Genomic DNA, 26466 nt, shown 5'->3' with positions numbered 1-26466 from the left:
AAGGCTGTTTTGTGACCCAAAATGTGATCTATTTTGGACAATGTTCCATGTGGCCTTGAGAAGAATTGTATTCTGCTGCTTTAGGATGAAATGTTCTGAATGTATCTGTTAAGTACATCTGCTCCAATGTGTCATTCAGAGCTGTTATTTCCTTACTGATTCTCTGCCTAGATAATCTGTACATTGTTGTAAGTGGAGTATTAAAGTCTCCTACAATTACAGTTTATTATCAGTAAGTTTGCTTATGTTTGTGATTAATTGATTTATATATTTGAGTGTTTCACATTGGGGGCATAAATATTTACTATTGTTAGCTCTTTCTGATGGATAGACCCCTTAATTATTTTATAATGCCCTTCTTCATCTCTGGTTGTAGTTTTAATTTTTTTTTTAGTTTATTTATTTTTTGAGAGAGAGAGAGAGCATGAACAGGGGAGGGGCAGAGTGAGAGAAGACGACACAGAATCTGAAACAGGCTCCAGGCTCCAAGCTGTCAGCACAGAGCCCGATATGGAGCTCAAACCCATGAACCACGAGCTCATGACCTGAGCCACAGTCGGATGCTTAACCGACTGAGCCACCCAGGTGCCCCTAGTCTTTTTTTTTAAATCTAGTTTTCCGATAAAAGTATGGCTGCTCTAGCTTTCTTTTGATGTCCATTAGCATGATAGATGGTTCTCCATCCCCTCACTTTTAATCTGCAGGTGTCCTCTGGTCTAAAATGAGTCTCTTGTGGCAGAATATAGATGGTTCTTGGTTTTTTATCCATTCTGATACCCTATGTCTTTTGATTGGGATATTTCGTCCACTTACATTCAGAGTGATTACTGAAAGGTATGGAGTTAGTGTCATTGTGTTATCTGTAGGTTTCGTGCTTATGGTGATATCTCTGGTCCTTTGTAGTCTTTCCACTACAAAGTGCTGCTTTCCACTCAGAGTCCCCATTGGGATCTCCTGCAGGACTGGTTTAGTGGTCACGAACTCCTTTAGCTTTTGTTTGTCTGAGAAAGTCCATCTCTCTTTCTATTCTGAACGGCAGCCTTGCTGGATAAGGGATTCTTGGCTGCATATTTTTCCTATTCCACATATTGAATATTTCCTGCCACCCCCTCTGGCCTGCCAAGTTTCAGTAAACAGGTCTGCTACTAACCTTATGTGTCTACCCTTGTAGGTTGAGGACCATTTGTCTGTAGCTGCTTTCAGAACTCTCTCTTCATCTTTGTATTTTTCCAGTTTCACTCTGATATGTCATGGTGTTGACCTGTTATTGTTGATTATAAACGGAGTTCTCTGTGTCTCTTGGACTTGGATGCCTGTTTCCTTCCCCAGATTAAGGAATTTCTCAGCTATAAGTTGTTCAAATAAGCCTTCTGCCCCTTTCTATCACTCTTCTTCTGGAATTCCTATGATATGGATATTGTTTCATTTCATGGAATCACTTAGTTCTCTAATTCTCCTCTTGTGATCTAGTAGTTTCCTTTCCCTCTTTTTTTCAGCTTTATTATTTTCCATCATTTTTTCTTCTATTTCGCTTATTCTCTCCTCTGCTTCCTCCATCCTCTCTGTCACTGTATCTAGTTTATTTTGCATCTCAGTTATAGCAGTTTTTAATTTATCGTCACTATTTCTTAGTTCCTTGATTTCTGCAGCAAGAGATTCTCTGGTGTCTTCTATGCTTTTTTCAAGCCCAACTCTTAGTCTTATAACTGTTATTCTAAATTCTTGTTCAGATATATTGTTTATATCTGTTTTGAGCAATTCAAAACAGAGAACATTGTAAAACACAAGGATACACAAATACATCTTCCTTTAGTTGTCAGGAGATGATGTCTCCACACCTCACGTGGCCTCTGCTAACTCCATGGTACTCCCATGAGAAAAAAGCAAATAATATCTTAGAATTATTATGAAAATAATTTTGACCTCACAACCACCCTGAAAGGATCTCAGGGACCCCCAGGGCTTGCCAGACCACAGGTAGAGTAGAGAGCCACTGCCCCAGAGAGAATTTCTTCTCCACATCCTTAGCTTTTTCATCTCCTTAGAATTAATACTGCATGAAGAACTGTAGTCCAACTCTCTCCATTATGCTATGGTTTTCATGTATGTTACATCTACATATGTTATAAAACCCATGATACAATGTTATAATTTTTGCTTTCAACAGGTATATACATTTTTAACTTAAGAATAAAACATAGACTTTATATTTAGCTACAAACTTACCATTTCTCTTTATCGCACCTTGCAGCTTCCTCTTCCACCTTGATTCCTTTCCCTTCTGCCCCAGGTGCTCTCCCTTGCGCTCTCTCTCGCTCTCTCTCTGTCTCTTGCATTTCTCATCCTGTAGGTCTGCTGATGACAAAGTCTCCAAGATTTCTTTTATCTGAGAATGGTTTTATTTCATCTTCATTCTGGAAGATTTTCATCGGAAGGGCAATTCTGAGTTGACGATTTTTTTTTTTCTTCCAGAATTTTAAAGATGTTGCTCCACTCACTTCCAGTCTGCGTTGTTTTTGATGAGAAAACAGGGACATTGAAAATGTTGTTCTCTGTGTGCAGTGTGGTTTTTTGGTGTTTTGTTTTGTTTTGTTTTGTTTTGTTTTGTTTTGTTTTCTTTGGGTGTGTTCAAGATTTTCTCTTTACCTTTGGTTTTTAGCAGTTTGACTATGACCTGCCTAGATGTGCCTTTTGTGTTTTTAATTTTCCATTCTGCTTTGAGTTTACCAAGCTTCTTGGATCTAAAAATGTTTGGGTTTTTTTTTTTTTTCACCAGAGTTGGGAAATTTCCAGCATATTTCTTTGAATACTTTTTTCTGCCCCATTCTTTCCTCTCCTTCTGGTACTCAAGAACACATATAGTAGAGGGATGTTTTTGTTTTTGTTTTTGTTTTTGTCCCACCAGTCCCTGAGTTTCTGCTCATTTTTAAAAATTTTTTCTTCTGATCTTCAGATTGGATCATTTCTATGTATCTATCTGCAAGGTCATTGACTCTTTCTTCTGCCATCTCCATTCTTCTGTTAAGCCCCTCCAATGATTTTCTTTAATTTCATAGAGTATTGCATCTTTCAATTCTAAAATTTACATTTGGTTCTTCTTTAAATTTTCTGTTTCTTTGCTTATGTTTCCTTTTTTTTTTTTTTTTTTTTTTTTTTTTTTTCTGTACCATGAGCATATTCCTCTTTGCATCTTTGGGTGCCAAAAGCCTGTGTACTGATTCCAACATCTGGGTCATCCTGGGAAATGCTCTCTGTTGTCTTTTCTCTTGAGTGTGGTTTGTGTTTTCCTGGTTCTTCATATTTGGAGTAATTTTGGATTGTATCCTGGACATGGCGATAATACATTATAAAGACTGTGGATTCTGTGATGTTCTTCCAAAGAGTATTGATTATTTTTTCAAGTAGGCAGTTAACTTGGCTTCACTCAGACTGCAGACTTTCTTGACACAGGAAGTTCAAATTTAAGTTGAATTCTTTCTGTCTTAGCTAGGCTGCCTGGAGTCTGACCCATGCATTCGTTGTTTAGGGATACGAAGGTAGAAATCTCTGAGTCACTCAAGTAGCTGACAACCTGATTATGAGCCAGACGTCACAAAATGAGAGAACAACACATTGTCGAACCAGAAGCTCAGGGAGGTGGTTCAAAGGCTCAGGGCTATAGCCCCACAGCCAGTCCCAACACCTGTGCCCCCAGAGAGAGTAAGGGAAGCAAAAGTGTCTCATGATGACAAAATTAAGAAAATAGTGCTAGCTTTCCCTCAGACATGTTCCCCTCCCCAAGGCTCCTGAGCCCAAGTCGTCAACTCCTGGCATTCTTTCTGTGTCCCTACTCCCAGATGTGAACAAGGGAGCATCCCACATGGCACCAGCCCTGAAGAGCCCCTGTACCTGTGTTAATGCCGTAATTGCTTGGTAGCCACTTCTGCTCTTCCTGCCAGGCTACAACCTGCAGAGCAGCATCACTTCTATCTCTCTCTTCCAGCCAGAGAGGGGGCCCCAGTGCAGGAGAGATGGTCCTGAAAGCAGGATGGGGGCATAGCTACCCAGTCCCAGCTCCACATGGGCCTGCATCAACCAGCTGCACAGAGAACCATCAGGCCCCTTCTCCAGTCCCACGTCCCTGGAGGCTTTGTCCTCTGACCCCAATGCTCACTGCAGCCACACCACCTATATGGGACCAAGGCAAGCCTTTATAGTCAAAGTGTGAGATTTTTCAAAACAGGGACCACGTCCGGGCTCAAGACCGCTCAAGGCATCAGCTGCAGTGTGGCCACTGCCTCTTCACACTCTTAGCTCCCTGCCTCTTTCCCACCCAGCCTCCACCCAGCACTTGAACCCCTGTCCGTTAGTGTAAATTATCCTGGTTCCCTCAGAACTTGCCTAGTGTTAAAACTGAAAGGCCCCCATCCCAGGAAAGCCCTCAGTCCCAGGCAAGTCTGAACAGTTGGTCATCTGATGTGCCCCAGAGTTTTCTTCTAAGGCTCTTCTCTTCCTCTCCTCCAGATCATCTCAGGAAAGTCTTCTCTGATGGGCTAATCTAGGGACTCTGGTATGTGCCCCTCTTAGAATGGAGTACAAGCTTAGGGGCACAGTACAATCCTACCCATCACAGACTATCAAAGAGAATAGGGAATGATGCTCTGAAGGGAAACGAGGGTGGACTCCCAGCTCTGGCTGCAGCCTTATCTGATTTCTTCCCACCAGATGGTTCATAGACTAGGACCGCTGTTCACTCCTATGGATGTGTCTCTGGCTTCTCAGATGTTCCATGTGATCCTAAGGGTTATTATATAAGAGGGCAGGTGTCAGTGCTCCCAGGAATGGGGAGAAATCCTGGCCAGAGGGGTCTACTCCTCAAAATATGGATATGGGAGATTGTTCCCAGGTGTGGTAGGTGTTGGGTATGGAAGACAGGTAGACTGATACCAGGACTGTGTCTGGGAAATTGTGTATGACTTGGCCATCTCCCTTCTGTCATCCCTTTCAGAACCATGAACCATAGTTCTCCTGAAACTTTCCAACTTGGGAAAGCCAAAGATCCAGAACATACCCTGTTTGGGTCTATAACTTACTACATTTGTGAGGATTCACATTACTGCTTGCAAAATGGAAGAAACAATGGAGTCTTCTATGAAATGGTGTGTGTGTGTGTGTGTGTGTGTGTGTGTGTGTCTACAATGTAGGACCAAATGGAATGTAAGAGTTTGCATACATTCCACATACTTACACCTGGCACATAGCAGACATTCAAGAAATATTGGTTGAATAAATGAACGTGTTTACATGTAAATGTCTCAGGGCCTGAATGGTAAGTTCTTTTTTTTTTTTTTTTTTTAATGTTTATTTTAAGCAGAAGCAGGGGAGGGACAGAAAGGGAGGGAGAGAGAGAGAATCCCAAGCAGTCTCCATGCTGTCAGCTCAGAGCCCAACAAGGGGTTTGAACTCACGAATCATGAGATCATGACCTGAGCCAAAACCAAGAGTTGGATGCTTAACCGACTGAGCCACCCAGGCACCCCTGAATGGTAAGTTCTTCTTAGGCCTGATATTCTCCCATCCATATGAAGAATTCCTTCTACAACAATCCCCAAATTCCAAATGAATTATTTCACTGAGTAATCTGTGGGCAAAAGGCTTCAGCCTCAAACCCCCACTCTCCGATGACTGTTTTGGACAGTGCAGCCTATACTGCCCCCGACAGGCAGAATGAAGCACAACACTACTTCACCACATTGGACCTCACTCCAAACACATTGAAAATCTCTTCCATGATCTTTTTTTTTTTTTTTCTGTTTTGAGGACTCCCCCCACCCCCCGCCCTTCCTTCCAGCCACCTTGGCAGGGTGGAAATAGAAGAGTCCTTTGGGGGATATTCCCAGCCTCTTTCTCATGATGAGTTCTTAGGGGCTAGTAGACAGACCTCAGAACTTTGGGACAAACCCATCCACAAACACCTTTCAGGCCTGAGTACATTAAGATGACATTTTTTTAAGTATTTAAAAAAAAAAAAGGAAGACTCTGATTTTGGTGGAGAAGGAGAGAGCAGAGATATGTTACTGAGCACATTTCCCACATGTTATTCCAGGAGAGTATCGTGTTGCTCATGAAAGCATGCTGACCGATGCAGTGGGCGTGGAGCTGCCAGAAAGTGCTTCAGGTACCCAGAGCTCAGCCTGGGGTAGTGACCACAGTGACAAGTGACCACAATGACAATGACAAGGGCTGGAGAGAGGAAGGAAGGTCTCATGCAGCATACTGAAGTAGCTGCAAAGCACTTTGCACAAGGATGACGATATAGCTTACTGTCCAAACCAGGACTCCTTTGAAAGAGAAGGAGGGTGCTATTAATAATTACACCAGGACAACCAGCGTAAACTGGGACTGTTCCAACCCAACGGGGACCTATGCTCTCCCAATGGGTGACCCTAAAGAGTGTTCTGGAATATTGGATAAAGTTGGTCCACCAAAGCTACAAAGAGAGAGAGAGAGTTAATACCCTGGTGGGTAAAGCACTAACAATCTTATTAGGCCTATCAGACTCACTCAGGTTGCTGATGACCATCGTGGGGAGGTAGGAACACTCTTGCCTCTAAGAATTTCTTAGAGGCAATAAAGTGAATCAGGGCGGGTGAAAACAAGTGCTAAAGTGGCCAGTAATGTTAGGGCTGATAGGTGGTTAGATGGGTGTATGAGGAAGGACTGGTATAGTGAAGCATGACCAAAAGAACGTCAGAGACAAAGAACACAGTACCCAGCCCGTAAGCCTTATGATCCAGCGGCTGGTTGGGTACCCCTTCCTTCCAGGGCAGATCCCTGGGGGCTCATGCCATGGTCCCCTTCCTCCCAGAGGAGGTCTCTTGGGGCTCATGCCATAGTCCCTCTTATTCATGGGCAGTTGCTGCAGGTCCCAGCTTTACCTGCAGAGGGCAGTAGAAGGCTTCCTCTTCTGTGGCTCCATTTGCCTCCTCCTGCTGCCATTGGCACCAAGTGACCCAATCTGGACGTCCAAGGCCCATCATGCTTCCTGCCCATGGGCCAAGCAGGCCACAGTCAGCTGCCTTACGTACTCTGACATCCAATGAGAAGGCAGGACCTCAGACAGCGGCTGTATCTCAAAATTTCCTCTTCAAGGCCAGGTGGAAGGAAGAGTACAGGCCAGGATCTGAGGAGAAGTCCACGGAGGTGAATTCTACTCACTTCCACCAGAGTCTTCCTTTCTCCACTGTGAGGTGGCATCATGGGGCCTCCACATGGCCATTGCTCTTCTCCCCAGAGCACCCGGTATGGAAAGAAAGGGCACAGAGAGAGACAACCACAGTCTGGGGAGTGATTAACAGAGAACCAGGAGCATAAAGAAATAGAAATAGTCTTTGAAATAGAGAAGCTTTTAAAAGTGAACACCTGGCATCATCCCCACAGAACTTTCCTTCAGCTTCTCCTTCAAGTCAAGTCTGGGTGTTGGTGGATAAGAGGTCTTCTCAATCTCAGAGATATCAAGCCTCAATTTGGGCAAAAACTATCTCCAATATTTTAGCCATTCCTGAGCCAGGTAGTAAGTTGTGTCTACTCTAGAGATTTTTTTTAACAGTCATTCTGGGAATTACTATATTTCCAGTGATCTTCTGTTCCTCCTGCTTCTCCAGGCCACAGCCCTCACTTGGGCCAAACCTTCTCACTTGACCTGGAGTAAGATGGACCTGTCTTCCAATTGTAGATGAAAACCAGAAAGTATTTCATATTCCATTTGTCAACTTTCTCTTTTGTACATTTTAAGCTTCTCGGGCCTGCCTTTTTTACCCTCTAAATACCCTAAAATGGAATTCTGGTGCCTGGTTTTAAAAAGCAAGCCCCACAAATACTAACAAAATAAATCTCGGCAAGATGAGAAGACTATATTCCCTCTTATCCTAGAGTTGCAGAAAATCAGACACGATTCTGCCTCATAGAGTTGATTCTGATAAGGTGGTAAATCAAGAACATTCAGTCCCACTGGTGTGAAAACATGCAATCCTGTTCTATGTTATATTTATATCATCTCTGGAAGTGTAATTTGTGCAAAGGAATCTTTTAAGACATTCAGCCATCAGCGATGATTGCTATATGACCAATACAATGTAATCTATAAATCTTAAAAGTCTGCAACTCTGGTTGGCCGTTGATAACTTATTACTCTGAATACAATATTTAAATTAACCTCTTCGGTTTTCAAAGGCATAAATACTTGTGAGATTGATGTTTGTTTGTTTGTTTGTTTGTTTGTCAGACCTTTGGGACTTTCTTGTCCTTTCAAGCATAAAGGTAAAATCCCATTTCTCTGTTTCAATTTCTTTTTCAAAGAGTTTTAGAGTCTGTGACAATTTGACAAGCACCTGAGTGGCTCAGCTGGTTGAGCATCTGACTCATGATTTCGGCTTAGGTCATGACGTCGCAGTTCTTGGGTTCAAGCTCCAAGTTGGGCTCTGTACTGATGGTGTGACACCTGCTTGGGATTCTCTCTCTCTCTACCTCTCTCTCTCTCTCTCTGACCCTCTCCTCTCATGTTCTCTCTGTCTCTCTCAAAATAAATAAACTTTAAAAAAAACTTTTTTTAAAGATCTGTGATGGGGGCGCCTGGGTGGCTCAGTCGGTTAAGCGTCCGACTTCAGCTGAGGTCATGATCTCACGGTCTGTGAGTTCGAGCCCCGCATCGGGCTCTGGGCTGATGGCTCAGAGCCTGGAGCCTGCATCCGGTTCTGTGTCTCCCTCTCTCTCTGCCCCTCCCCCGTTCATGCTCTGTCTCTCTCTGTCTCAAAAATAAATAAACGTTAAAAAAATAAATAAATAAAGATCTGTGATGATTTTTTTTAAGTTTATTTATTTATTTTGAAAGAGAACACAAGCAAGGGAAGGGCAAAGAGAGAGGGGAGATAGAGAATCCCAAGCAGGCTCTGCACTGTTAGCATGGAGCCCGACACGGGGCTCAGTTCCGCAAACTGTGAGATCATGACCTGAGCTGAAATCAAGAGCAGGATGCTTAACCAACTGAGCCACCCAGGTGCCCCAAGGGTCCGTGATCACTTGAAATAACAAGAAGAATCCTTGCCCAGTAAAGATAGGAATCAGCCTTGTGGGAAGAGCTGGAAAAAGAAACAGGGGGAAGCAGCTTAACCCCAAGTTCAATTAACTTGAGGGGATTTGGAATTTGTGGCCCACAGCACCCCTTCCCTGGGGGTGATATAAGGAAGACAAATGCTCTGACCATGATATTTGGGGGCACCATCTCCACTGCACCCCTATTACTTGGGAGCAATACAGCTTCCCAAGTTCAATAGGAAGTTAGTTGCCTTCGCAAGTCAGAGGCTCCCCAGAAAGGTGGGGTGATGTGAGGCTCAGAGGAGAGGAAGCTGTCAGAGCTAAAGCTTGGATGGGGGAGGAGGATCAAAGGCCTGGAGGAAGGGAGGAAAGCAGTGGGGGCAAGGGACAAATGAAGGAAGAAGTAACGAGAAGGAGAACACATGACCAGGGACCTGAGTGGTGTGCGTGGGCCCAGAGTAGACGTTCCTTCTGAAATGGGGGTGAGAGGGATTGCCTCCCAAGCTCCCCCTTGGACTGAAGGTGGCAGAGGGATGCTCCAGGAGAGAGGGTAGCCCAGAGGGATGGCGCTCGAGAAGGAGCCTGGTCATGTGGGATGACCCAGGGAGAGCCTGGAAGGAGCTGCTTGTTGCTATCACAGGATTACAAAATATCACAGAGGTATACCATTTTTAGTATGTTTTGTACCTTTAGATTTTTCTCACTCTCTTACTAGATGGCTATGTTACAGCCCTGTGTGTTTTGTTGCCTGTGTGGGGTAAGGGAAGTATCCTGCAAAAGAAGGGGAAGCAGGAAAAGTCAGGTCCCGAAGACTGGTAGCAGAAAAGCACTTGGCAAGGTGATAGTGGGGCTGGAAGAAGGGGAATTTGAGGGTTAATGTGGAAGGGGGAGAGAAGAAGCCGGCTAAGGGACCTTCTACCCACAGAGTCAAGTTTCAAGCGCACGGGTAGGCGGCGTGTTAGCCATCAGGGACGGTGAGCCAAGTAGCCACAGTCCCTGCCTTAATGGAGCTAGTAGCTGGCCCAGTGCATGGCTTGGGAGTGTCCCTAAGGGTTTCTGGAGAGCCTCTTGAAAGCAGAGTGGACCAAGAGCACTGGAGTGAGTGAGGAACCATTCTCGGTATATGGCAGCCTTTGCGGCTAGCAGAATGGAGGGGGAAAGGGTAAGTCCAACTATTTGACAAAACCATCATGTGTTATAACTCTGAGCCCCAGAGGTGTGCAGGCGTGCCTAGACGGGGCACACACACACAGAGGTGTGCCCTCCACGGGGCTGGAGTCCACGCCCAGCACGGGACCCTGTGCCAGTGCTGCAGATTCACCCCACATCTGCCTGCCACCCCCCAACCCCTCCACTTTGGGATCACAGCGGGGCTACTCTGAGCTGTTTTTGAGGGCGGCAGGGCTCTCCACTGGGCAGCCCTCCCTGGTCAGAGGGAGTTGTATCTTCCGCATACTGGCCGTCCACATACCTGCCTCCTTTGAGGACAGGAACATTGGCCTCCACAAGGGCTTCCCGCCCCCCACCAAGCCATGGGTGAGTGTCCCTCCTGGAGGCGCAGGGAGGGCGGGCTCTGCCGCCAGCCATGGCCTCTGGCGTCTGTCGAAAGAAGCGTGAGTCTGGGCCTGACCCCAGACCTGCCCAGCATGACCCCACTGGACAAGCAGCTCCCACGGGTTGTGGGCAGAATTCAAAACACAACCTCAGCAAGTGCCCCCACCCATCCTGGATGAGGAGAGAGGAGGAAGGAGTAGCTCCAGTTCATGGGTCACAAACTTTCATTTCTACAAGACGCAGTCTGGTAACATAAATGAGTGGAAAAATCAGGGAGGGAGACATATGGCCATTAAAGGTGACAGCCCTAACTCAGAGGGAGCGACCCTACCGTGTGATACATGCATGAGGCAAAAATTAGTTTTAAGTAGTACACAAGACTCAAGAGTCAGCACCTTCCCCAGCCCCCGATGTCTTCTGAGGGCAAATGTGGTTTTGGAGAGGTCTTTCCTCTAAATCCTGGTGGGCAAACTATTCCTGAATCAGACAGCAGGTGGCGCACAACTCAGAGAATTGAAAAAAGAACGGCGGCGAATTACTTAACTCATTTCCAGTAACTTCTCCCTCCTCCCCCACAAGGCCTTCCCCAGCCCCACCTCCTGTTCCCCGGCGTGGGCCAAGCCTCCCAGATGTCCAGTTCCAGATGCCTGGTCTCAGAGTGGGGAAATTACCTCTGGAGAAGCCCCCACTCCACAAGCTGCCAAGGCAAGATGTGAGTGTGCCCTTGAAGAGGCCTGGAAGAAAGGGAAGTGGCCCTGGGGTGGGGGAGGGGGAGGTAGACCCAGGGACACACACACACACACACACACACACACACAGCCAATTAATGCCCAGGGAGCTGGAATTTGCCTGTAGCCTCTAGCAGCCTTCCCCAGCCTTCCTGTCCGAGCCAGGAAACTAACATATTGAAATGTCCCTCCCTCCTACCACCATTGCTCCCTCAGATCCCGGGGGGGCAGGGGTGGGGGGTGAAATTTGCTGAAGCAGGGAGCAGCCCCCTACTTTGATTGAGACTCGCCAGGGAGATGAGCAATGGTGGAAAAGTCACAGTCCAAGCTCAGGCTGGCTAGGAGGCTCAGGGTGAGGAGGGACGATGAGGAAGTGGCCAGCAGGTGCCGGGGCCCCAAGGACTGAGGCCACAGCTCTGTGGCCACATGTTGCTCTCACCCACGCACAGGTGGTGGCTACTCCTCTGGGGAGTCCTCCAGGCTTGCCCCACACAGGGCTCCGTGCTCTTGGCCCAGCAGCTACCCCAGCAGCTGACATCCCCCGGGTATCCAGAGCCATATGTCAAAGGCCAAGAGAGCAGCAGTGACATCGAGGCTCCAGAGGGCTTCGCCGTGAGACTTGTCTTCCAGGACTTTGACCTGGAGCCGTCCCAGGACTGCGGGCAGGACTCTGTCACAGTGAGCTGTGGTGGTGGTCCTGGAGGGACTCTGGGGAGGAAGGCTCCTGGCCTGGAGCCCAGAGGCAGGGGGGTGTGGCTGTGCCCTGAATGGCAAAAGATGACTGACGAGTCCAAGTCAGGGGCTCAGGCAGCTTACCTGGGAGGCCAGGATCTGCCCCAGGGCACAGCCTTCAACCAGCGACCCTGTCCCTGCCCGCATTACCGTGTGGGCCCCACAGAGCAAGAGAGCAAAAAAGACTTCCCTGCCTTTGGAAGTCGTACAGAGGGACACACAAGTACCGCCAAACCCTGGAGTAAAAGAGCGGGGACTCACATAGCATTCGTTAAAGATCCATCGAGTATTGGTGGAGCGCAGGCTCTGTCAGATCAGGAGGCTGGGCGTAAATAATCACAAAAGACCAGGTGACGGTTCAAGTTGCAGAATAAGAACACTCTAGAAACGGCCCCTTATCTTGTCTCTTGGGTTAAATTTTATTCCTATCGAAATAATACCGTGCACATAGTTCTTTTTAAAAATGAGTATAGTCCAAGGCTTATCAGGAAAACAGCGTCTCCAGCCTTCTTCCCAGCCCCACTGCCCCTCCCGGGGAAGCACCTACAGTTCATGTAGCTGCTCCGTCTGGCATTTACGCCCATATGTATAAATAGCATGCTTATTATGTTACTTTTTTGCATCTGATCACTTAATATCTAACTATAGAAGATGAGGACTCTATTTACATCTCTTAGACCTTCCACATGTCCCCACCCCCGTCATCCCTGTCAACCACTATTAGCATTTCTAGTTAACTCTGTACTCATTATTTGCATTCTCTTGACTTTAAAACATTCACTTCAGGGATGCCTGGGTGGCTCAGTCGGTTAAGCATCCGACTTCAGCTCAGGTCATGATCTCATAGTTCATGAGTTTGAGCCCCACGTAGGGCTCTGTGCTGACATCTCGGAGCCTGGAGCCTGCTTCAGATTCTGTGTCTCCCTCTCTCTCTGCCCCTCCCCTGCTCCCGCTCTAACTCTCTCTCTCTCTCTCTCAAAAATAAAGAAAACATTAAAACAATTAAAATATTCACTTCTGAGCATATGGTGTACCATAATTCTATGTCCTTGTTTCTCCAACTTTTGGGTCTCCCAGGAGTCGGTAACCACATGGAATTTTAGGGGTTTTCTGTTTGTTTTTGATTTGATTTTTAGTTCTGTCTGTAACTAATCTCCCCAGACTCTTAGCCAGGACAGTAAATATCCTCTCTATATAATCGACACAATCAACCACACATCTCAATCTCTAGTCCTCCTTTGTACTGGTGACATCCCCCTGAAGAGCTCTTGGTGATTTATCTCCTCAGTCTGAGTCCCCTGCTGTCTAGAGCCTCAGGCATTCTGGGAGTTCCCTACCCTTCCTTCTGGGCATTTCCTTTACGTGTCCTGTGTTGGAACTGAATCCCGTATCATTCTCTTCTTGGTATAGTACCCCATTTGGGGGGAGAACATTCTGCTCCAGAAAGAGCAAGAGAAAATAACTTGCAAAGGATCGTACATACCCTGAATGTCCCAGCTCTACCCTCACCATTGATGGACAATTGATTTGGGTTGCTTGCTGGGTTGGAAGTCATTTCCCCTCAGAATTTGGATGATACTGTCTACTTGCTCTAGTGTTGTTAGGCTGGTACAATTATGATTCCTGGTCCTTAGTTCTTTCTCTCCAGAACTTTTGGAACATTTTCCTTATTGCCAATTTTCTAAATTTTCATTCTGATGAGCCTTGATATGAGTCTTTTTCTACTCATTGTACAGGGTTTTTTTAACCCAGAGACTTTTTATTATTTTTATTTGTGTTTGTTCACTTTATTTATTTAGTTAGTTTCAGGGGTGGCGGGAAAGGGCAGAGGGACAGAGAGAGAACCTTAAGCAGGCTTCATGCCCAGCATGGAACCCAACACGGAGCCCAATGCAGGACTTGATCTCACAACCGTGAGTTCATGACCTGAGCCAAAATCAAGAGTCAGTCACTTAACCGACTGAGCCACCCAGACACCCCTAATGTAGGACTTTTTTTTCCTTTTTAAATGTTTATTTATTTTTGAGAGAAAGACAGAGACAGAGTGTGAACGGGGGAGGGGCAGAGAAAAGGGAGACACAGAATCCAAAGCAGGCTCCAGGCTCTGAGCTGTCAGCGCAGAGCCTAATGCGGAGCTCGAACTCATAAACCATGAGATCATGACCTGAGCTGAAGTCGGATACTTGTCTGAGCTACCCAGGCGCCCTCTAACGTAGAGACTTTTTAAATCTAATCCTTCAATTCTGGGAATGTTCTTGTATTTTTTTTTTTTTACTGAAGTATAGTTGTCATACAATGTTATCTTAGTTTCAATTGTACAAAATATTGAATACACAATTCTGTACATTGCTCGGTGCTTACCCCAATAAGTGTAGTCACCATCTGTCACCATACAATGTTATTATAATAGTATTGATTATTGATTACATTCCTTATGCTGTACTTTTCTTCTCCATCACTTAATCATTTTTTAAAGTTTTTACTTAAATTCCAGTCAACATGCATTGTAATATTAGTTTCAGGTGTACAATATAGTGATTCAACACTCAACATACAACACCCTGTGCTCATCACAACAAGTGCCCTCCTTAACCCCCATCACCTATGTCCCCACCCACCAGTCATGTATTATTTGTTAAATAAGTTCCAGATGTCTGCTTTCTGTATTTTCTCTTTCTGGAACCCCTGTGATTGAGTTGTTGTAGATTCTGGACTGATTCTCTCGTTTTGTTAATCCATTCTGTTCTGTTTTCCGTCTCTTTTTCTTTTTGTTCCACTTTCTGGGAGATCTCTTCATTTTAAATAACATTTTAATTAATTTTTTTCTGCTAACATATTTTTTCACGTCTAAAAGGTCATTCTTCAAAACGTGCCTTTTTATAGAATACTGTTCTTGTCTCATTGAGGCCATATCTACTCCTTTCCCTCTACGGGGATTATTTTTAAAGGTTTCTTCTGTTCCTTGTATTATCTCTGCTTCACCCAAGTTCCCTTTTATTGTTCATTTGTTTTGGTCTCTATTTTTTGTGTTCGAAACCATCCTATAATGTCTGATAATCCTTGGCTGTCCATTCATATTTAAGGGTGAAATACTTGGCTGGCACTGGATTCTCTGTGTGGGTAGCTAAAACTTGTGCAGTGACAGGTTCGGAAATAGAGTTATCAACACGGTGACCTATTTGTGCTATTGGGCGCCTCCCAGATATTAGCTCGCAGAAGTATTTTCCTTGGGGACAGCCGACCTCAGATCAGAATCCTCTGGCCTCCTGCTCAGGGTTGCTGACATTCTGGCAAACAAGCAGAGAAGGGAATCTCATTGTTTGACACGTGGACTTCCACCTAATCCCTCTGCTCTCAGTCGTGGTTTTCACCTCCTCCGTCAAGTGTGCTGGCGGACCCCAAGTCCAGGCTGTCTGGCTCACGCTCAGGTCATCTGCCAGGATGAGCCAGAGGAGTTGCCCAGATGCACAGCGTGGGCAAAGGGATCCAGAGTTCTGAGGTCTCCCCGCGTAGGCTTTCCATCAGCCCTTCCTTCGTCCTCATCCTCAGGGGCTCCTGGTTACCCCAGTTTCTGGAACCTCCCTGGGTTGTGTGATGAGAATCTGCCCACTCTGTGTTGGCTTCTATCCTTGCAGACTCATTGCCATGGTCCATCTCCATTCTATCTTCCAAAGTGTGGACAGCTCTCATCCACTGTCACGTCGTCCTCTCTCTTTTTTGTCCTTGCTCGCGTAATACCATTTTATCCCTTTGCTGTCACGTTGGTGGGATTTGAGGTGGGAGAGGAGATAAATGCGTGTGTGTAGTGCTTCAGATTTAACTGGCAGTCGGGACTATACTTCCTTCAATTCAGCCTTCGTCCGTTGAGCACCTACCGTGAGCCCCGCTCTTCTCAGTCACAGACAGTTGTGATTTTGGCCTGACTCTTCCCTTGTCAATGAGGGACTTTAAGCTCAGGAATAGGACTCTTCCCTCCTCTCTGCGTCCGGAGCAAAGCAAACAGACACTTCAAATGCAGAATTCAACACCTTGTAGTTCAGTTCTGTTTTTACTTGTCAGTATACTCAACCAGCCTGTGGGCTCCTTGGTAGCAGAACTGTGTGTTTGTATCTATACCCCCCCAACACCTAGCATGGTGTTCTATTGCCTAGCACATAGAACATAGCCAATAACTCTTTATTAAAGGAATAAATGAGGGGCGCCTGGGTGGCTCAGTTGGTTGAGCGTCCAACTCTAGATTTCAGCTCAGGTCATGATCTCACGGTTCATGAGATGAAGTCCCGCATCGGGCTGCATGCTGTCAGCGTGGAGCCTGCTTGGGATTCTCTCTCTCTTCCTCTCTCTGTCCCTCCCCAGCTCATGTTCTCTCTCTCAAAGTAAATAAATAAACTTAAAAAAATAAATAAAGGACTAAACGAAAGAATGAGTGGAACCCAAGCCTCTGTAGAACACACAAAAAAATGAATTTTGAACGAGCAGGTGGCTCCGCGTGCAGATGCTGGACAGCTATCATAGGGCGTGATGTTGTCCTGGCTAGAAGAGGCCTTACAGGTCATTTTATAGGAGGTCTTGCTCCTATAAGGAGGAAACTGAGAGCTGGGGTAGTTAAGAAACCCCCCCCCCCCCGCCATGTCACACGGGGAGTCGGGGCAAAGTCTGGAATTTAACACAAGTCTGATGACTCGCAGCCAGGTGTTCATTCTACGTTACTAGTTAGACTCTTAAGTGACTTTAGTTAGCCGACAGCTCGTAAGGAAGAGGAAGAAGAAAACTGGAGCATTTAACAACCAAGTATATCAGTAAAGGACCGTTTTCTAGGGTAAAATGCTTCTTCCCCAAGAGGTAGGTCTCTGAAATAGGGAGATTAGTTTTGTTGATGTTCTAAGGAAGCAAAAGCATTGGGACAAAACTTTTCTTTGTGCCAACTTCCACCCAGCTGCTGTGACCATGAAGAGACGGACTGGATGGGGTCTTAAGGGAATTCGAGATTCGGAAAGAATGAGGAAGCAGAGAGCTAGCAAGAACCCAGAGTATGTGTGTCAACATGAAGGTTCAGAAATCAAATGAGCTGACCAGTGAGCGGTGCACCCAGAACAGAGATTAGGCACGAAGCATGGGCCAGGGGGACTCCTTCCAAGGTGCCCTTCCTTGGATTGGGGAACCCACAGGAAGGGATTTGAGCCGGGGGGAGGCAGCCAGAAGGGACAGAAACAGAGACAGCCTGCTCAACGAACATATTAAGCAACAATAGCCAACGTACACACACCGTGTCCATAGATTTCACACCGTGTCAGTGGCCACAGTTAAGTTTATGGAGTATAGGCGGAGGAACATTCCAAAAGAAGAAGAACAGGAAAGCGAGGAACCCAAGGGGCTCAGTGTTTGCAAAGGGTCTTTGCCTCACAGACATTGGTCCTAGGAAGTTACTCGAACTGGAAGGTGATGGGAGTGGAGGAGGCTGGATGGGAAGGACTTACGTCTGTATACTTGTTGATTCAAGGCTCTGGCGCTCTATGTACCATTTGGAGCGTCAGAGAGTCAGTGGTGAGCAAAATAGATGTAATTCCTGCCTTCTTAGAATTGAGAATCCAGTGGACTGTTTGGAGAAACCCTGGGGTTCCCAAGGAGCTTCTTGAAAGGAGGTAACTATGGTGGGCTTTGAGGTAATTATGGTAGGCGAAAGAAATGTGCGAGGTATCTGGTCATGGATGAAAGAAACCTGGGCGTCAGTAATGCAACAGAAAGCTACTTGAGGAAATCTCCCCGAGGGACAGCTTCTGGGCCCCAGAGGTGGGCAGACCTTCTAGAATCTACGCCCAGGATGTGACCCTGTGGTGCAGATTCACCCCACACCTGCCTGCCCACCCTCCCCTTCCAGATCACAGCCAGTGGGATGGATCCGAACCGGTTCTGTGGGCAGCAGGGCTCCCCGCTGGGCAGCCCCCCTGGTCAGAGGGAGTTTGTGTCCCCAGGGAATCGATTGCGGCTGACTTTCCGAGCACCCGCCTCCTCTCAGGACAGGACTACTGGCCTCCACAGGGGCTTCCTGGCCCTCTACCAAGCTGTGGGTGAGTGTCTGTCCCGGGGGTGCAGCCTCTGCCCACAGCCATGGCCCCTAGTATCCTGAAGTGACATGTGGAAGCTTGAGTGACTACTGAGGCAGGAACCAGTGAGCCCTCCCGGCCCCACCTGTGCCCCAATTCAAAGAGCAGCCGCTGCTCGGTTCCAGCACTCCTTTCCATGCAGACTTCTAGGCCAAATGCGTACAGATCATCCATCCTTCAAACGAAGCCAAAAATTCCAGATTTTTAAAAAATGTTTATTTATGATGGAGAGACAGAGAGAGACAGAGCACGAGCAGGGGAGGGGCAGAGAGAGGAGGAGACACAGAATCTGAAGCAGGCTCCAGGCTCCGAGCTGTCAGCACAGAGCCTGACGTGGGGCTCAAACTCACAAATTGTGAGGTCGTGACCTGAGCCAAAGTCGGATGCTTAACCGACTGAGTCACCCAGCCACCCCCAAAATTCCAGATTTTTAAGTGAAATTCTGGATTTTCAAATGGTAACTCGGATTTTTTTGGAAAGATACTGCTAGTACATGGTAATTTTTTTAAATAACATAATATGGTGAATAAAAATAATGTAATACGGTAATATTATAAGAAGTAAGTCTTCCTCTGATCTCTGGCCCTTAGTCCCTGGCTACCCTGTCCAGAAACAACCCTGTTGTCCACTTCCTGGTATCTTTCCAAAGACATCTATGCCATTCAATTATACGTATTCTTACAGGGAAGGAAAGGATTGCCTGATGAAACGTCTTTTTTTTTTTTTTATTTAAAAAAAATTTTTTTTTCAACGTTTTTTATTTATTTTTGGGACAGAGAGAGACAGAGCATGAACGGGGGAGGAGCAGAGAGAGAGGGAGACACAGAATCGGAAACAGGCTCCAGGCCCTGAGCCATCAGCCCAGAGCCCGACGCAGGGCTCAAACTCACGGACCGACTCACGGACCGCGAGATCGTGACCTGGCCGAAGTCGGACGCTTAACCGACTGCACCACCCAGGCGCCCCTGATGAAACGTCTTAAATGTAGTATTTTTCACACAATAATATGTCTTAAAGATCATCCCATGTACATGTGGTTAGCATTGCCTAATTCTTTTGAATGACCACACAATATTCCTTTGATTGATGCATGCAATGGATTTAACCAGCCCTCCACTGATACTTTGCTGCCACAAACATTGCTGCTAAGGGTATCCTTCCTTGTTTATACACCTTGAGCACGTGTATGAAGGTGAATTCTTAGAAGTGTACATGTTAGGTGAAAAAAAACGCTTGCAATTTAAATCTTGGTATTGCTAAATTTCCCTCCCAAGAAGTCTTGCTCATATATACTGACCAGCCATGTGTGAAACTACAGGTTTCCCTATACCCTATTTATCATGGTTATTTTCAAAATTTATCATTGTTTATGTTCATTTCTTTTTGAGAGAGACACATAGACCACGATCAGGGGAGCGGGAGGGGCAGACAGGGGGAGACACAGAATCCAAAGCAGGCTCCAGGCTCTGAGCTGTCAGCACAGAGCCCGACGCGGGGCTCGAACTCACGCACGAACCACAAGATCATGACCTGAGCCGAAGTCGGACGCTCAACCGACGGAGCCACCCAGGCGCCCCATTTCGGTTGTTCTAAACAAAAGATTGTGCAAGTCAAACTAAAATATGGCCGTGGGCCAGAATCGGTCCCGGGGTTGCCAGCTCTAGGTCCTTATGACCACTGTTTTCCTACAGGGGTGAACCACAGTCGGCCCAGTGGGGGCTCTGAGGCCATCAGCATAGCTGAAGACAACTCCTCCAAGATCCAGAACCACTGCCCGGAGCCCTACTATCAGGCAGTGCCGGCAGGTAAGCCCCCACCTGCTGGGGAACTGGCTCCTACTTGCCTCACTCCCACCAAGAGGCCTGAGGCCTTCTGGGCGCCCGCCACCCCCACCTCCCAAGTCTGAGCCTGTTTCTTTGCCTCCTGTCTTTTCACTCCTCAGGGGCACTCCCCTGCACAACCCAGGGCCTCTGGAAGGAGACACAGGATAGGGAGGAGCTTCCTCGCTGTGAACCTGGTGAGTAGTGACCTGCCAGCGCCCCTCCAGTGGCCACTTCCCAAAGAAGTCTTAGCTGCACATGGGGCCTGTGGGAGCAAGACACGGAGGTTTAAGCCTTGGGGTAGAAAGGGAGAGATAAAGGCAGAAGTACAGGGCCCAGGAGGGCCCAGAGAAGGAGAGGCAAGGATCTTGTCTCTTTTTCTTCAGGATCAAGAGATAACTGAGAAAGGAGGGGTGGCCGTGTGGCTCAGTCAGCTGGGCGTTCGACTTCGGCTCAGGTCCTGATCTCATGGCTCGCGGGTTCGAGCCCCGTGTCAGGCTCTGTGCTGACAGCGCAGAGCCTGGAGCCTGCTTCGGATTCTGTGTCTCCCTCTCTGCCCCTCCCCGGCTCACGCTCTGACTCTCTCTCTCTCTCTCTCAAAAATAAAGAAAACATTAAACAAAATTAACAACAACAAAAGAGATAACTGAGAAAGAAAAAGCAGGAAGGAAGTTCATCAAATGGGACAGTACAGGAGAAGAGAGGTCCGCAGAGTGGAAATAAGGGAAACCCGTCTCTTGGGATGGTCTGCTTGAAGCATACATAGACAGGCTCTCTGTCCCCAAAATATCTCCCTACCTAGATGTCACAGTGCCAGAAAGTCCACCATTTTTTTCAAAAGATTCTTTATTAAGATACAACTTATGTAACATAAGATTCACCACCTTCATCGTTTAAAAATTTCCAATGCAATCATTTTTAATATGCTTGCAAGCTCGTGCCACCATTCCCACTAGTTCCAGAACATTTCCATCACCCCAAAAGGAAACCCCGTACCTCCATCTACCCTTCCCCGTCCCGTGGCAACCACTAATCTACTCTCTGTCTCCATGGATTTGCCTGTTCTGAACGTTTTCTATAATGGGAATCCTACAGTATGTGGCCTTTTGCATCTGGCTTCTTTTACTTAGCGTCACGTTTTCAAGGGTCAGCCATGTGGGAACAGGTATCGGGATTCCATTCCTTTTGGTGGCTGAATGGGAGTCCGTTGTCGTGGGGATGACCTGCCTTTTGCTCACCCATGCATCACATGAAAGACATTTAGGCTGTTTCCACATTTTGCCCTTTATGGATCGTGCTGCTATGAGCCTTCGTGGGCACGTTTCTGTGTGAACATATGCTTTCTGTTCCCTTGGATCTATCCCTGTGAGTGGAATTGCTAGGTCCCATCATACTTGTATGTTTAACTTTCTGAGGACTTGCCAGACCGTGTTCTGCTGTGGCTGCCTCATTTTACACGCCCACCAGCAAATACAAGGGTTCAAGTTCACCGTTTTTGAAACCCACTTTTTTGAGTCCAAAGCATTGCCTTTCTAACCCTGTCGGAACAAACTTCTCAGGTCTCACTCCTGACCCTCAGAAGGGTCTCGGGCCAGCCTGAGAACTGTTTTGGGGGGTGGGTGGGAGGGCCAGTAATAGTGGAAGATGTTAAAAATGAAGGAAGGTCGGGACCCCTGGCTGGTTCAGTCGGTTAAGGATCCGATTTTGGTTCAGGTCATGATCTCACAGTTCGTGAGTTGGAGTCCCACATCAGGCTCTGTGCTGTGACAGCTCAGAGCCTGGCGCCTGCATCGGACTCCGTGCATCCCTCTCTCTTTCCCCTTCCCCCACTTGCACTCTCTCAAAAACTAAATAAACATAAAAATTTTTTAAAAAATGAAAGAAGAATATGCTAACTAATTTGGATGTAAATTAAAAATATATATAATTATTATGTTGAAAATAAATAAATAAAAATTACAAAAAAAACTGAAAAAATAAAATAAAAAAATGAAGGAAGGGCACAGAAAACAAAGACAACAGACGCTGAGGACAACCTCGGCTTGCTGCATGATTGTGCTCAGGCTGGCTCCACCAAAAGTCTAGAGAAGTGGCTTTAAAATAGCTGAGGGACTTGTTGGGAAAAGCACTGGGTGTTGTATGGAAACCAATTTGACAATAAATTATATTTTTAAAATTTTTTTAAAAAAATAGCTGAGGAATGGGTAAAAGCGGTGAAGGGGATCAAGAGTACAGTTCACCCTGATGAGCACTGAGTAATGTGTAGAGTTGTTGGATCACTAAATTGTACACGTGAAATTAATTACACTGGAATTAAAATTTTTAATCCCATTATTTTTTTATATATTTTTTTTTTAGCGTTTATTTATTTTTGAGACAGAGAGAGACAGAGCATGAACGGGGGAGGGTCAGAGAGAGAGAGGGAGACACAGAATCTGAAACAGGCTCCAGGTTCTGAGTTGTCAGCACAGAGCCCGACGCGGGGCTTGAACTCACGAACTGCGAGATCATGACCTGAGCCGAAGTCAGACGCTTAACCGACTGAGCCACCCAGGCGCCCCTTTAATCCCATTATTAAGGTAAAATAAATAAGTGATATTTTTTTGAGAGAGAGAGACCAGGGGAGAGGGGCAGAGGGAGAGAGAGAATCCTACACAGGTTCCACACTGAGCGTGGAGCCCGACACAGGGCTCAATCCCATGGCTCTGGGATCATGACCTGAGCCAAAATCAAGACTGGGATGCTCATCACCCCAAGAGTGATTTTTTTTTTTTTTTGTAAGTATCTGTGGAGACAGGAGAGAGAGCACTTCACAGAAGCAGGTCTTTCACAAGTGTATCTTTTTTTTTTAACGTTTATTTATTTTTTGAGAGACAGAGAGGGACAGAGCATGAGCAGGGAAGGGGCAGAGAGAGGGAGACACAGAATCCGAAACAGGCTCCAAGCTCTGAGCTGTCAGCACAGAGCCCAACGTGGGGCTCGAACTCACGAACAGTGAGATCCTGACCTGAGCTGAAGTCAGACGGCTTAACCGACTGAGCCACCCAGGCGCCCCGTTCAACAAATGTATCCTGATGCAGCTGCTGATGTCACCCGTACCCCTCTTCTCTTCCAGTCTGTGGCCGGCCACTCACCCCCATCGCCCAGAACCAGGAGGCCCTCGGTTCCTCAAAAGCCAAGTTGGGCAACTTCCCCTGGCAAGCTTTCACCAGTATCTACGGCCGTGGAGGGGGGGCCCTGCTGGGCGACAGGTGGATCCTCACCGCCGCCCACACCATCTATCCCAAGGACAGCGTCTTTCCCTTGAAGAACCGGAGGGTGGATGTCTTCCTGGGCCACACAAGCCTAGACGAGATGCTGCGGCTGGGAAGTCACCCTGTGCGCCGTGTGGTCGTGCACCCCGACTACCGCCAGAACGAGTCCCACGACTTCAACGGGGACATTGCCCTCCTGGAGCTCCAACACAGCGTCCCCCTCGGGCCCAGCCTCCTTCCGGTCTGTCTGCCCGACAGTGAGACCCTCTACCGCAGCGGCGTGTTGGGCTATGTCAGTGGGTTCGGGGTGGAGAGGGGCTGGTTAACCACTGAGCTGAAGTACTCCAGGCTTCCCGTCGCCCCGAGGGCGGCCTGCCAGGCCTGGCTCCAAGAGAAGCAGAGGTCTGAGGTGTTTTCGGACAACATGTTCTGCGCTGGGGATGAGATGAGGCACCAGAGCGTCTGCCAGGGGGACAGTGGTGGCGTCTATGTGGTATGGGATGAGCGCGCCCATCACTGGGTGGCCACGGGCATCGTATCCTGGGGCATCGGGTGCGGCAAGGGCTATGGCTTCTACACCAAAGTGCTCAACTACCTGGACTGGATCAAAGGAGTGATGGGGGGGAAGGACTGACCCTGGGGGCGCTTGAGCAGTGACCCTCAACTCTGGAGGCCCCCACCCCGAAAGGAGAGGGTTGGGAGCTCGGACTGGGCTCGGGGACGGGGATGGGGGCAGAGAATCTCTATTCGAGCTCCTGCTGCCCTATCCCTCATGCGACAGAACTCCTCCTCCTTCCCAAGGCCCCCTCCTCCTCATCCTCTCCCTTCCTTCCAGTTTGCGAGTTTGTGCTCCGCCCAAGGAATCCCTGTACATCTCAGCCGGTTGCCTTTAAACTTCATCTTCTGGGCGCTTGGGTGGCTCAGTCTCTAAACTTCATCTTCTGTGCGCTTGGGTGGCTCAGTCATTAAGTATTGGATTTCAGCTCAGGTCATCATCTCATGGGACTTCATGAGCTCCAGTCCCATACGAGGTGAGCTCCAGCCCCATCTCTCTCTCTCTCTCTCTCTCTCTCTCTCTCTCTCTCCCCCTCCTGGGATTCTCTCTCTTTCTCTCTGTCTGTCCCTCGCTCACTTGCGCCCTCTCTCTCCCTCTCAAAAAATAAAATAAAGCCTGGGGGGACTCAGTTGGTTAAGCGTCCGACTTCCGCTCAGGTCATGATCTCACAGTCCTGGAGTTCGAGCCCCGCGTCAGGCTCTGTGCTGACAGCTCGGAGCCTGGAGCCTACTTCAGATTCTGTGTCTCCCTCTCTCTCTGCCCCTTCCCTGCTCTCTCGCTCGCTCTCTCTCTCTCTCTCTCTCTCAAAAATATATAAAAACATGAAAAAATTTTTTCAATAAATAAAGTAAATAGTAATAATAAACTTCATCTCCTTCTGACATGGCTTCTTCTGTACTCTCCTGGGAGTCTGTCACCTTCTCATCCCCCTGTTCACGTGGAGTATGAGGGATGCAGTCCTAAATGCTTTCATTTCTGAAACATTCCAAAACCCCTGTCGTGGACCTTCCCGTGTTCAGAGTATCGGCTTCACCCCTCACCCTATCTCCTAGCTGCAGTTACCGAAGTGAATAGTTCGTTCTGTTTGACATCTGCCACACACCAGGTGCTTCCCATGTTATTTCATGGACTCCTCACACCAGGTTTGCCATGGATGTGTTACGGGCCACATTTCACAGATGAGGCAACTGAAGCCCAGAGAGAGAAAGTGGCTTGCCCCAAACCCCCAGCGGATACCGGACAGCGAAGGCCATCTGCTTTCTGGTACACCATGATACCTCCTGATTGTCCTCAAGACCTCCTGTACCTCCCCTACCCAGTCCCCACATCCTTACGGATGCCCCCTGGGAATTCCTGCTTCGGTGGGATGCTCAGCCAACTGAGCCACCCAGGCACCCCAAGAGTGATTTTTTTTTAATGTCTCTGGAGACAGGAGAGAGAGAGCACTTCACAGAAGCGGGTCTTTAACAAATGCATCGTGATGCACCTGCTCACACTTTCCTGCCAGCCGCACCTCCTGCGGACACCAAGCTGAGCCCAGCCCGGGGCTGGATGTTTCTACAGACAGCCTCCAGCACCACGGGACACCCCGGTCCAGGCTCCACCTGAGAAGACCAACTCTTTAACTTGTAGTAAGGACTCGAGGTGATTTACAGCGCAAGACCCAAGTAAAGTACAGTTGTTCACATGGAAATAGGAAATTAATGCGAGAACACAGAAGAGAGCCAATGTGCTAACATTGAGGTCAAGTTAGCTATGTGGTTAAAGGTTGAATTGATCTTGAAAAACAGCAGGATGCAAAGTCGTACATACAGGTGGTTACGTCGATTTTTTAAAGCCATTTTCAAACCTATAGTATAAAAGACGATTAAAAATAGCCTAAAAGTTAAAAAAAAATACCCAAAAATATTAATCAGAAGTTAATTTTGGCTGTTTTGTTTTCCCCTAGTCTTTTGTGTTTGCTAAACTTTGCTAAACTGTATTTAATGAGCATATATTAGTTTTATTTTATTTATTTTTATTATTGAAAAAATGACGGGTACCTGGGTGGCTCAGTCGGTTGAGCATCCAACTTTGGCTCAGGTCATGATCTCACAGTTCATGAGGTCAAGCCCCGCGTCAGGCTCTGTGCTGACAGCTCAGAGCTTGGAACCTGCTTCAGGTTCTGTGTCTCCCTCTCTCTCTGCCCCTTCCCTGCTTGCACTCTGTCTCTCTCTCAAAAATAAATAAACACTAAGGCTATTATAAATGGGAATACATTTCTTTTTCAGGAACTAGAAAAAGAAGAATAGAGAGTTAGCAGAAGGAAGAAAATAACAAAGATTAAAGCAGAAATAAATGAAATACAGACCAAAACAACAATAAAAAAAAAAAAAAGATCAGTGAAACTAACAGCAGGTTTTTTGAAAAGATAAACAAATTGGGGCCCCTGGGGGGCTCAGTCGGTGAAGCGTCTGACTTCGGCTCAGGTCATGATCTCACGGTTCGTGGGTTCAAGCCCCGTGTTGGGCTTGCCAACTGTCAGTGAGGAGCCCGCTTCAGATCCTCTGTCCCCCCACCCCTGTCCCTCCCCTGCCCACGCTCTCTCTCTCTCAAAAATTAAAATAATTTTTAAAATATTTTTGTAAAAAATGATGTTTCTCCCAG

The 26466-nt window shown here is 47.1% G+C and overlaps 1 protein-coding gene across 2 annotated transcripts; it reads left to right on the top strand.

Moving 5' to 3' along the window:
- Positions 1-11150: 11150 nt before the first annotated feature.
- Positions 11151-24607, top strand: C1RL (complement C1r subcomponent like). Of its 2 annotated transcripts, XM_015061351.3 has the most exons (6): positions 11154-11338; positions 11804-12032; positions 17965-18154; positions 19882-19995; positions 20133-20207; positions 23126-24607. In XM_015061351.3, the coding sequence occupies exons 1-6, from the start codon at positions 11256-11258 to the stop codon at positions 23896-23898; spliced, it is 1464 nt and encodes a 487-aa protein (XP_014916837.3). In that variant the 5' UTR covers positions 11154-11255; the 3' UTR covers positions 23899-24607. The 2 variants fall into 2 exon arrangements, with proteins under 2 accessions (XP_014916838.2, XP_014916837.3); XM_015061352.3 differs by lacking the exon at positions 17965-18154 and having other exon boundaries at positions 11151-11338; positions 11804-12042.
- Positions 24608-26466: the final 1859 nt, after the last annotated feature.

The sequence above is a fragment of the Acinonyx jubatus genome, chromosome B4 (genome assembly GCF_027475565.1).
Source record: "Acinonyx jubatus isolate Ajub_Pintada_27869175 chromosome B4, VMU_Ajub_asm_v1.0, whole genome shotgun sequence".
NCBI lineage: Eukaryota > Metazoa > Chordata > Mammalia > Carnivora > Felidae > Acinonyx > Acinonyx jubatus.
This window is presented reverse-complemented; position numbering and strand designations above follow the sequence as displayed.